Raw genomic sequence first — 12789 nt, forward strand, 5'->3', positions numbered from 1 at the left:
TTGCACCTGTCACACTCACCTCCCATGGCATGAAAGGCACTATTCTTCACTGTGTACCTGTTTATCCAGGTTTACACTCCCTTCTTTTATAGCTGCTCATTTATAGGCACCACAGTATTCACCTGCGTGTGCGTGTGTGTGTCTGTGTTTGACCCAGTTCTCCAGTTGCCACCTGACAGTAGAAGAGATAACCTATCGCATGCCGTTGCAGGAAGAAAGAAACTGCGCACGTTTTATGTATTTTCAATATAAGCCTCTAAAAAGAGCATAAACTGACAAAACAAAGATAAGGAATCGGCCTTTACTGCACCGCAGATGTTAAAGTGAAAAGGAGCAGAGGTGTGTCGAGCTGTTAGTTCCTCGTCGTATGACAGTTCAGCAGCACAGTAGAGGAGGAGGAGGACCACAGGACGCATAGATCACATCCGGGGCTGGTTTATTCTAATAACGAAACGTCCAACCCGGAAAAAAAAAAAGACAACTCTTCTGTAATCCGATTCCACAAACAAACAGATGAGAGTGTGAGAACCTGATGCACACCGGGCCGGCTTTTAGAATGCACGCTGTTTGGAAAAGTTATTACAACTTTGTCTAACATGCTCGTTATTGGCCAGACGCGGGTCTGTGTGTGCTGGTGAGCCGCGCGGGGCGCTGGCTGTGGCGCAAACTGACTCCACAGCGGGTAAGTAGCCGACAGTAGCACGTTGTGACTGCGTGTGTGTCCTTGTCTGTGTGCGCGCGTGTGCCCGCGTTTGGGTTTGTGTGCTGGCGCGCGCGCATGTGTGCGTGTGTGTATACGTGTGGAGGGTGCCGTAGTGTAGGTGTGGCAGGCCGTGAGGTCCGTTGGATCCGGTGAGTCAATGCAGGTCATCTGAGCTCAACTAATGTGACGCCCGTCAGGTGCCGCTGAGTAGCTCTGCGTGATCGCATCCACACTTCACATTGCGTGCTCGTAATCACGTTATACGTGATGGTTTTTCCAACTGATCGTTCAGTGAATCTCATATCTGCACTGTGGTCGATAATTATGCGAATATTTTTAAAGAGCAGTGGAGGAAGAAATGTATTCATCCATGTTAAAACATCTGCTTGTCACAACTTCACATAGCTTGTTTTGTTCAGCTAAACACAATGGTATAGACAGTTTTTATGTTATGTTTTATGCATTTTTTTTTTTTTTTAAGCTACTTTATATGTTCACTCCATCACAAATGTGGGAAATGTTTCACTTTTTACACGTAGTTACGTGTTGCTGTTGGGGTAAGGGTTGCGCCTCAGACTCATTCAAATTAGCAACATGGTAACAAAATCAGAGTTGCATTCAGGGAATGCAGGACTGAGTTTTTGCGAGTCTTGACTCAAAGTCAATATATCTTCTTCTTTTCTGCATTTATTTTGCCCATTATTTTGAACTTCATAGAAGTACCTAGCAAAATAGTGAGAGTATGAGTGACATCAGTTTAAAGACAAACTGTTCCACTTATCCACAAATAAAGCATATGTGTAAAAGAAGTGGAGGTGGGTTTCACTTCACTGCCTTGGATGTGGTCGAAGACAATGACGCTGATATCACTGCTGCAATCTGCACACTGTGTTCTGCCCTCATATGCAAACTATATTTACATTCCTTGACTTGTATGTGGGCTATACTGTTACATTTCAATGCCGAAGTACTTTACATTTAATATGTGACTGTGCTAGACTGTCTAAAGTCTGTGTGCCCTCTGCAGCATAATGTTCTCTTTTCCATTACACCAAGCGGTTCTGCAAAAGGTTGCTGAACGGTTTGTATGCCTGACCTATTTCAGAGGCAAAATACATAAAGGTTGCACGACTGACTCATCATAAACACAACCCACTAATTTTTCAAGGCAGTTTCAAAATGAAGCATTTTTCTGACGAAACCTTGACAATAGTGTCACAGAAGTTCCACCAGGCCAGTGAAGGTGCAGCCTACGAGTCTGTTATTTCTTATTGTCTATATTTGCCTGTGCTTTGTTGGGCCATTTGTGTGAATTATTTACGGAAATACTCATGGGAATTCTTCCTGTAAAAGTATTGGCAGGGCACAGCCATTCAGTCCGCTGTATATCTAGTTTATGTGACTGTCACTTACGTTTTACTTTTTGTTCTTCAACTTAGTCACAGATGTGCTCTAGTTAGCCATCATAATGACCTTTGTGACAACATTCGGTCAAGTATTTTCAATAAATGAATTGATAGCACAATGTGGAATATGTATGATTGTCTGCAGAGATGCAAAAGAGCCGATGGACCGAAGGTTCCCTCAGGAACTTGAGGAGGACGCAATTATAAAATAGAGCTCTCATTATGCCAAAAGTTCTCTGGCAAATCCACCCACCCCAAAAAAGTACTTCCATGTACAGATATCGACAAAGTTCTCCTGGAAGCCAAACATTATTGAAATACCATCAGCATACCTGAGTGACGGAGCTGAATGAGTCTTTAGTTTGTTGAGAAATAAGTCAACAACTCAGTGATTCACATGCATGGCATCATCTTCATGAATGCATCTCACCAATCCTCCCTCCTTTTTTCCCCCTCTCCTCTCTCTTCCCTGGCCAGTGGAAATGTGCGTGTGTGCAGTTCTTGAGTGCAGTCTGTAATTTTTGGCTGTGGTGGAGGCCTCAGCTCAGCCTCAGGCTTCAGGGTTTGCTGTTCAGCCTCAATCACGTCACATGAAAAACTGCTGAGTGCGAGTGGGTCTCTTTCTTCCTGTGTGTGTGTGCGTGTGTGTGTGTTTGAACAGTAAATTAAAGTTGGGTTTATCCTCCACATCTGTTTGTCTCTTTCTTTCTGACTGATGCATCCATCTCCTCCTCTTGCTCCCTTTACATTTTTGCCTCTCACTGTCCATCTGACCAGAGTGTGTCTGTCTGTGTGTCCCAGTGACATGTGATAGCAGCAGCATGCCGTATGTGGACCGGTTGAACCGCGTATGCGGCTTCCTGGACGTCGAAGAGAAGGAGAACAGCTGCCGCTTCCAGAGGCGATACTTTATCCTGGACACGCAGGAAAATGTTCTGCTGTGGTACATGGACAACCCTCAGGTGCTCCACACATATATGCATGACACACTTGCACAAACGGCAAGAGGAAGTAAAATTGACCAATAGGATCAGTGTAACCTTGGACTCTGAGCCAATGACGGGTCTGTGTGTTTGTGTTTGCATGCAGAACTTGCCCAGTGGAACTAGCTTTGTTGGCAGCCTGAGACTAACCTACATCTCTAAGGTAAACCATTTCACTTTGCTGTGGGTAGCAGTGAACTTAAATTACAGTAGAGGAGACGTATGAGCAGTGTGGACGTACACCATACCACCAAATAGAAACAAGTAAATGGGGTGCACAGATACACCAGATAGGAGGCATCCGTCGTGAACGGTCACATGTAGAAGAAGCAAAGAACTTTGAAGTTTTCCAGATGTCAGAGTGCTCGCTGAGCTAAGCAGAGATAATGACATCTGGCTGCACTGACTGTAGTGCTGACAGCTCCTTCCTGGACAGTCAAAGAAACAGCAAATATATGTATCTCCTCTTCACTTCTCTTTTTTGTCTCCTCTCTATTCCTTTCCTCACCTCCCCCCTTCTCTCCTTTTGTCTTATGTCCTATCCTTTCCTTCTGTCTTCCCTCTCCTTGGCCTTTGCGTCCTCTTCTCCCTCTTTGTCTCCTCATCTCTCATTTGGTCTTCTTTCCTTTTCTGTTGTCACCTCTCATTTGGTCTCCACTCCTTTCTTTAATCCTGTCTTTTCTCCTTTCCCTTTGTCTCGTCTTCTCTTCTCAGGTGAGTGAAGCTACAGCGAAGCAAAAGCCAAAGACAGAGTTCTGCTTTGGTGAGTTTCTCAGAAAAGCGCTGAGTCATTTTCTTTTCACATATGATAAAATGATATATTGCAGTTGTTGTGGTTCTTCGCCAAATCGATGTCTATCTGTGTAGTCATCAATGCAGTTTCACGGAGGTACTTCCTCCAAGCCAACGATGTGACTGACATGAGGGACTGGGTGGCTGCTCTCAATAAGGCCAGCAAGATCACTGTGAGTGCAACAAGCACACCTGCACACATACATGACACAAGAACCAGACGTGTTTGTCTAATGTGTGGTTAAAAAAAAGGTTAAACTAGCAGATATTTGTTTCCGCCCGAGCGCAGGAAGCGCTGACATGACTGAAACCAGTTTAGCCCGAGTGGGCTAAAATGCTGTCGCTCTACCAACTGATACCCTCTCACACACTTGTTGAATGAGGAAATTGTGAATGTGCACAATTATAAGCAATAAGACACACGCACACACACACACACGTCACTGTGGTGGAGGTGTCAAAATGCCTTTGTGTGTGTGTGTGAACATGCAATGCATATAATGTCCTGCGAGGTGGACAGGGCCTCGTTTACTAGCGACATCCAGATGACAGAGAAGAGTGTTTCTCTTTTTCTCTCACCTGCACACTGGCACAGGAAGCACTGTCGCTCACTCTCTCTTTCACTTCCCCTTCGATAGGAGGGCCTCTTTGTCGCCTTTTCTCAGCTTCCACGGCCTCAATGAAACCTATGATAATACTTTCAAATGCAGTAATGAAAGTAAACTATTGACTAAATTTCACATCTTTATTCACACATATTGATTGATTCAAATGAAGCCACTTCACATGACATTTATATATTATTATTTTTGCTTCTCCAGTGTTTATAAATAGCACTTCCAGTTTATACATTGCTAAACAAATGCACTTGAAGTTTTGATTGTGGCTCTTGTTCATCTTAAATTAACGTATTGAATTCATATTGGACTACATTTATTTATTTTACAGTAATACAATTGAAATAAGTGCCCGATAAAGAATGACAAGTCAAACAGACACATACTGCGTAGCATATTTCCATGTAGAACATATTAAAATTGCACTGTTGCAGCACGGAGACTCCAAGTGGGAATGAAACCGCTGACCCCTGTCATTAGTAGCAAGCGTTACCCATTGAGCTCTGCTTGTTCATGCGATGCTAGTTGGTGATATCCTACCGGCTGCTGACAGGTTCCCAAGTCCGGCCCTGCCGCTCCGAGGTCCGATGTGAGCACAGTAATCAGCGACACTCAGGGAGGGAGGAGACAGCACGCCTACAAGACTGAGATCATCGGTGGCGTGGTGGTGCACACTCCCATCCAGGTAATGAAGAGGAAGCGTCAACCATTGTGGTTACTATGACAATAGCAAAGGACACTGATGATGCTAGAAGCCAGAATTATGGATCATTGTTTTTGTCTGTCCTGGCTCTCAGCCTCCAAAACCAATGTGTGTGTGTGTGTAATGTGAGGTATTTAGAAGATTTTGGTTACATTGACCATGATCGTTGTAGGATATTAAAGATGGTGGTGATGAAATGTTTCAGAATGAGAGTGAAGAGTCCGAAGGCAGGGAGAGGAAGGGCAACAGGCCAGGAGTGCTGAGGTGTGGTTACTGTGTCAAACAAGGAAATGTGGTGAGTACACAGCCACTTATAAAATCTGGGTTTAAATAGAGAAATGTGGAAACTGTAATGTGTGTGTGTGTGTGTGTGTGTGTGTGTGTGTGTGTGTGTGTGTGTTTCAGAGGAAGAGCTGGAAGAGGAGGTTTTTCACCCTGAATGACAATGCAGTCAGTTACTACAAGTCTGAGGTGGTGAGTAGCCAACATTTGTGTGTTTTCTTTCTCACATGTTGATGACTGAGGTCTTTGTCTGTCCATGTCTGAATTGTGCTTACGCGTGTCCCAGGATAAGGAGCCTCTGCGAGCTGTCCCACTGAGGGACATTCAGAAGGTCCACGAATGTCTTGTCAAGTCAGGGTGAGTCAAATGTCAATCACTCAGTCAAACTCACCATTTGACTTTCTCCCTGGTTATCTCTCCAGTAAATATTCCATTAGAGAAATATTGCACTTTGAAAAGATAGGTATAGTATAAAAACAAACAATAGGCTAACATAGTCAGTAGTTTTAGATTCAGATATCCAGAGATGTTTATCCTCAACCCCTGACTCTTGCACACTGATAAATACTAGCTATCGTTCCCCAGAGCCACTGTTTTATTTAACACTGCCGTCTTCCACTGTCTGTGACAGAGATCTCCTGCTGAGGGACAACCTGTTTGAGATCATCACCAGCTCCCGAACCTTCTACATTCAGGTAGGGTCCTACTGTTACACCTACGCATCAGAGGCTTAGTTCCTCACAGGTTTTAAATTATGTTGGGGTGTGGGTGAATGCATGATTAGATATTAATGTCAGTCAGAGCACAGAGGGTCTGTATTTGCAGGTGTATCTGTTGTCATTTTCTCTAAATGCTCTGCTGCTGATGTGTGGCACAGGTTCTTTTTTTAGGAACATGAAAAGTTTGTTTTTGTAAAATGGGCAAAGCCATCTGTTACCATCAAAATAATAACATCTTGTCGCCGCCTCCTGGGAGAACAGCTGACTGAGACAGCGGGGTCGAAACAGATTGGAAGTGGTGAAGAGAGAGAGAGGCTGCAAGCATGAGCGCTTTTATTTTTGTCTGCGCAAAAATGAAAAAAGGAGAACCATGACAAACATTTAGTAAACAAAAACCTGCATAATTATTATAACATTACTCCGAGAACATGTTGAAAGTGGAAGTGCAGACAGCAAAGTGTAAAATCATCTTAATGGTTATTGATAGGTCATTGATATGTCAAAGTGGTGAAACACATGTTAAACCCAACGACAGATGATTATTTTCATTATTTAATAATCTGTGAAATGTGTTTTTATTTATGTAAACGGGACCCTTTTTCTCGTAACTTCAAAGATTTCTTTGGTTGCAGTGATTAGTATCATTTTGTTGTTTTTTAATGACAGTAAGAAAAATATAAATATTATAATAACGTGCGTAAAAATAAGTGCAAAAAATGCAGTTCTGCAAAACTTTATCTTCTGGTAATGTTTACTACAGACATACTCTCCAGAGGAGATGCATGGCTGGATCAGGGACATTGAGTTGAAGATCCAGGACTTTAGAGGTCCCCCTAAGGTAACTGGTGTCTCTCCTCAGAACACAAATCTTCAATCCTTTCTCACGGTACATTCTTGGAGGAGAAGTGAAAACTCCAGGAGGATATGATGAACACTGACCATGTAACTGTCTCTCTCATTGCAGGGTTTTTCATTTAGACGTGCGTCTTCTCTCTATCGAAGTCACAACGCCTCCTCTGCGCCTCAAGTTCAACAGAGCGATGAGCGCCGACCTCCACTGGTCAAGTCCTGCTCTGTGGCACCGGGCTGGCAGCCCTGGACGCCTGTCCCGCCGTGTGAGCCTTCCATCCTGGATACAGAGAATGAAGACAGCGCTTTCAGCACTGTGCCCACCTTGCCTTCGCTCTCCTCCTCCTCCACCTCTTCCTCCACCTCCTCCTCCTCCAACTCCCTCACCGCTTCAGCACCTTGCCCCTATGCCAATCCAGCAGCTTCAGCCAGCGGACTGGGGCTCCTCAAGGCGTCTGGAGATGTGGCCAGCGGGCGTCGGAGGCACCGCTCGCAGCCTCAGCCTCACAGCTTTCCCTTCAGCATGGACGAAGATGGCATCCGCACCACGGACGTCTAAGTTCAGGGAAGTCTGTCCAGACTTCTGTGTGGACTTTACAGTTGGTACCTGCTTTAAAATGAATGTGACTGGTAATAATAGTATTCCCTGCTCATGAAGTGACACTGTGAAACATCTGCCTCAACGCCATGATGTGCGATGGGGGCCTCCTGCTGGTCTTGTAGCTGTATTGCAGACGAAGTACACACCCAGCTGGAAGGGGACCAAGAGGCGCAGTGTTTGTTGTTCACAGGACTCTGAAGAAGTACGATGGAGTGTTTTTTGTGCAACTTCCTCTGAAAACTTGAATAATGTTGTTGTTATCTGTTCTTACAGACTAACAAATTATGGCACATGCTTTCAGTCTATTGCACTTGGCTCCCCTCGGAGATGTAACTCAATGTGTTTCCACCCCTGATAGAAGTATTCACCAAAAACAGTTTAAGGCATTTAAACACATTAGTGTCCGTGTTCTTTTTTTAATATTCAAGCTCATCTTCACAAAAGGCATTGAAAAAATGCTGTCCTTTTAGTTCATTTCGAAGGCCTGCAGTGTTTTTTCATCTTTCTTCCCGAAACGCATGTTATATGACATCAACTTTTCCTCATTAATAATTAACAATCATTTGTTTTCTAACATCTAATCAGGTGTCTGTTGGAAAGTATCAGTATCGGTCTCATACAAAAGGTACAACTAAATGATGGCTCTTCTGTTGTCAGCAGCAACTTCTATATGTTCGCACTATGTTTTATACATAAGCTTTTAATACTTCAAAGAAGATCAACTTTCAGTAAACTGTGACTCCTCTCGTAGCTTTTAACACGGTACCGTAATGGGACAGCAGTGTTTTAGATGGTACTTGTTGTAGAATGTACTGCCGACATCAAAGTACAGTTGATCAGCTCGTTGACAGCTTTGTAAATGTGATTTTCTTATTCCAGCATTATGTGGGAAAATGTGCCACTACTTCTGGTAATTTAACTGTAATTCTGCACTTTGCTTTTCTCATTGCAATTTGTGTTTTTTTTCTTTCACGGCAGATATTACAGCTTCCACTCAGATGATGCCTCAGATATACTTTGTATTGTTACACCAGTAGTCTCAGCCCTCCTCAGGTTCACCTCAAGACTTCATTGATGTGGTACCATGTTCACGACTGTTTCCGTTTTCTAAAGCTGTGTGCACTCGTCTGCCTACATAGAGAGTTAATTTCCTTTCTTGTACATTAAAAGATGCTTTATTTGTCTTGTTTGAGTTGTTTTTGATCAACTCAAAAGTTAAACATTTATTTCACTTTGACTTTTCTCATTTTCTGCATTCTAGTGTCAATCCACATTTTGCACCAACGCCAATTAACTGGAAATTTTCTAAATTAGTTTTAGATAGGAGGGCTTGCAATAAGATGTCTAAAGTTTTCTTTGCTTACTTTGTTTTCTCTCCCAAAGGGAAAAAATGTCCCAACTGCCAGGCACATCAGGGCCAATTTATTTGACCTTTAATACAGCCACCCTTAACACATGCATGCACGCCACACACATGCCAATCTAGTGGCCAGCGGCTGTGTCAAGTGAAGTGTTTCACACGTCCAGTGCAAAGGTCCATTCGGTAAAACGCCTAGAACTCGGTCCTGACCTCGGTCCACTTCCCCTCCCAGTGCAGCTGTGTGGCTGCAGGACAGACGAGAGCAAAATGTCTCCACTGAACAGTTTAAATTGTGTTTTAGGTAAATAGAAAAGGCCATGAGTGCCTGTGAAATGTCAGCTGTGTTGAAATGAGTTTTCAGTCTGTTAAAGACAGAGCTCCTCTAGGTACTGAGAGAAATCCAAGCAGAAACACGTGGTAGGGAGGCCAAGGTGGTGAAGAGAGGAATGCAAGTTTAGGAAAAGAAAAAATTGAAAGGGGTGATACGGCGGACTGTGTTTATTTGAGAAAAACTGAATTAATTGAAGGCCCTTTGACACACTGATCATAAACCTACCTGGTTAGCATCTAATCTCTATCAATACTCTTTCACAGCCTTTGTAGGACGTGGTAGGACAGGATAGGATACGTACTCTATTCATCCCCAAAGGGACATTTGGTTGTGGCAGCAGCAATCAGTTACATATAAGAAATTCAAGAAAATTAAATAATAAAAGTGCAAACATGCAAAGTATATGAAGTGTCTGAATACGTAAAGTACATAAAAAGTGAATGCGGTGCTAGGGTTATTGATGTTGATGATTCAATTCACGGAGGATCTGGCCAGGGGTGATTTATTATACGATAATGTTGTCCTGTATTTATGTGCAAACAGTTTGAGAGACAAAGAGATAAAGGTCTGAAAAATGGAAACACACAATAAGCCTTTGAGGTTGAAATTTCTTTTCTGTGTGTGTACAAACACATAATTTAAAGGTCACGCTGCACTTCAGTTTGACGCCTCTGAGTGACAGGCAGCTTTGAGGGCAGACTGCCCCCTAAATGTTAATGTTCCCACATGGATGAATCTGTGCCAGACTGCTCTGTCTCTCCCTTCTTCTCTTCCTCTTTCTGATGCCATCACACTGGTGATTTATGTTCCTCTAAATACAGTCATGTTTCTGTAGCTGGATGCTTTGTTACTGCAGTTGCAGTGCAGGCGGTTCATATGTATATGATGAAAACAAGCACAATGTGTGTTTCTTTTTGACTTTGTCGCATTGATTTCTTTGTTTTCCCACTGCTGTTATTTCCCTGTTTGCAGAAGATGGCCACAAGAGGGAGCTGTAAGACGACGCACTCCATTCAGCACACTAAAATGGACAGCTCGAGATGCTTGAGCTCCTAAGGCAGTCCTGCTCGCATTCAATCAGTTGCTTTGAAACCAAATAAATCTACTCACGGTGGCCATCAGGTCTATTGATATAATTCACAATATAAAAACACAACAATAACTATGAATTAAGGATGATGTGCCAGCTGCTAAAAAAAAAGGACAAAGTACAATAGTTTCCTACGTATGTGTCCTTGTTACACCTCCCAGTATGGGCCCCTACAAAATAAAAGTCACAATCACAACACAATTAGATCAGATCTTCGAATCCACAGTCAATGATCTGAGATGAGAAAAGAATAAACACATTGACGATATTAAACGACAAAGAAAACGTATAATTAAGTGACAAAAAGTATTTCAGAAGTAGAGAAAATGTCATTTGTTCATGTGTTGTAAATCATTACAAAGGCGTTGTAAATGATCAGAGTTATAATGGTGATTGACTTTTTCAAAAGTCGTTCAAGTTCTACGGAGAGTTCACACATGCGTGCCAAAAAAAAGTTGACACAATGATATGGATTTACCCAGTGTGGAATGATGAATAAAAATGATTAAACTGACAAGTACTGACTAAAGATAAGTCTAATTTTCATAGGTCTGGTGATATGTAAACGTCTTCACCTCTAAACCACGAAGTGATCTGATCGGATGGATATTTACAACAACACAGATTACACACACGCGGACTTTAATGAAGAGCGTAACATTTAACTAAGCCAGTGCAGAAGTAAGAGTCTCCCTAACATGTGTAATATGAAGTCATAATAATGTAGAACAGGTTTACCTTCATCTGGACACGGGGCCTCGTCTGGACCGCTGCCAAACCCCCTCCTCTGTTCCCACATCAGACCACCTTACAAACTACAGGCTGAGGGGGGGTTGGAATGTATTTTACCCTGTGTGATGTGATTGTTTGCAGAGAAATGGGTTGACCTTGCCCTCTTATGCCACACACACACGCACACACTCGCTCTGGCCGAGCTGGAGGTGTGTGAGACAGACCTGCTGAGTGCAGGAGGTCTGGGACCCCGTCACCACTTCCTCCATACAGAGAACAGAGGACCCAGTCAGCTGCAGCCAGGATGGGACCATAATGAGCCGTCCAGCCGCCACCACCACCTCATTTGCCTCTTGCTTTTCTTCTGCAGAGACCAACCGACTGGGGATATACCCGAAGAGTTGCAGTCTCAAACGCAGGACCCAGCTTCAAAATTGCATTAAATACTCAAATAATGTGTGTAGCACAAAAAAAAAAAAAAAACATGTGGCAGTGTTTGTGTTATCGTGGCATATATTAGGATGCTAATTATTGAGTTTTCAAATAGCAGGCTAAATATTTCATTTTGGAAAGGGAAAATATTTTAAATGTAATACATTTAAGGTGTCTCATATAAATTACGAAATATCTAACTATCATGTAAAGCTGATTTTTCAAAAAAGAATTATTTTTTTTTGTTCATGTTGTTTTTAGGCAGAGCATATTTTTGAAAAAAATTAATGAGTTTGTAAGATGGCCACAAAAATATACTATCTTATGATTTTGATTCCGGAATTAAAGATGTGCCTTTTATTCTATAAACAACGCCAGAATAAATCAGTTTAACTTTTAGACAATTAGACGGATTATATTTTATTATTTATGACTATTATTCGATTGTGTGATTGTAAACTTCAACAGAGAAGGTTTTACAGAACTTTTGGATTAAACTGTTGGTCTTTCAGGAACACGTGAAATAATTCCAATGTTCACAATAAATGAACGGACTGCAGAGATTATTCATCACATTGTTGTTGAACCATTCATAAACGATGGAGTTTTGTCAAATCACTCCTTTTCATTGGAAAGTTATGATTTATTTAAAGGAGCAGCATTAGTTCCTGACAATATTCCTGACTAACTTTTTGTTTTTTAATAAACAGCAAATCCTCATAAATATGTATTTTAGTTATTTTAGACTACTCTGTGGCATCAAAGGAGCGAACATATATGCCTGTTGACGGTCTGTTGAATTATTATTATGACAAATGTACAGGCTAATAATTAATATGTCAACATTTTAGCACATTCGAGATGTCTGAGCAAAGTATGATAATTCATTTTGGATCTGTTTAATTTGCTTTTTCACGCAAAAGCATTTTTTTCTTTCTTTCAAAAATATCGAGGTCTTCATTTTAAGTTTTTTTTTCTGTTTGGAAAGTCAAATAATTAACTTGTGGATTGTAAGATTCTTAACCGACAGCAACACATATTTCCAGGCTTTGGTCTGATCGACATTAGTTAAATAAGCTAACGTATATGTTAACTAAACGCCTTTTTAAAAAATGATTTTTAAAAAGTATATTAAAAAGGCCTTTTGGAGTTAATAGCGTACTCATAAAAAGCAATTTGAGAAAAGTCA

The 12789-nt window shown here is 41.9% G+C and overlaps 1 protein-coding gene across 1 annotated transcript; it reads left to right on the forward strand.

The window, feature by feature from the left end:
- Positions 1 to 512: 512 nt before the first annotated feature.
- plekha2 (pleckstrin homology domain containing A2) lies at positions 513 to 8791 on the forward strand. Its single transcript, XM_068605216.1, has 12 exons — positions 513 to 682; positions 2911 to 3071; positions 3199 to 3255; positions 3807 to 3855; positions 3960 to 4057; positions 5055 to 5186; positions 5410 to 5499; positions 5610 to 5678; positions 5773 to 5843; positions 6118 to 6181; positions 6966 to 7043; positions 7170 to 8791. The coding sequence occupies exons 2-12, from the start codon at positions 2931 to 2933 to the stop codon at positions 7611 to 7613; spliced, it is 1293 nt and encodes a 430-aa protein (XP_068461317.1). The 5' UTR covers positions 513 to 682; positions 2911 to 2930; the 3' UTR covers positions 7614 to 8791.
- The last annotated feature ends 3998 nt before the right edge of the window (positions 8792 to 12789 follow it).

This window comes from Clinocottus analis, unplaced genomic scaffold (genome assembly GCF_023055335.1).
Source record: "Clinocottus analis isolate CAN_PGR_092001 unplaced genomic scaffold, fCliAna1.0.p SCAF_7, whole genome shotgun sequence".
Classification (NCBI taxonomy): domain Eukaryota; kingdom Metazoa; phylum Chordata; class Actinopteri; order Perciformes; family Cottidae; genus Clinocottus; species Clinocottus analis.

Excerpts from the sequence above, each read along its gene's own strand:
- plekha2 (XM_068605216.1), top strand. The coding sequence starts at position 2,931 with ATGCCGTATGTGGACCGGTTGAACCGCGTATGCGGCTTCCTGGACGTC. Across the intron at positions 5,500-5,609 it reads GTGTCAAACAAGGAAATGTG|AGGAAGAGCTGGAAGAGGAG; the intron begins GTGAGTACACAG and ends TGTGTGTTTCAG. Across the intron at positions 5,844-6,117 it reads GAATGTCTTGTCAAGTCAGG|AGATCTCCTGCTGAGGGACA; the intron begins GTGAGTCAAATG and ends TGTCTGTGACAG.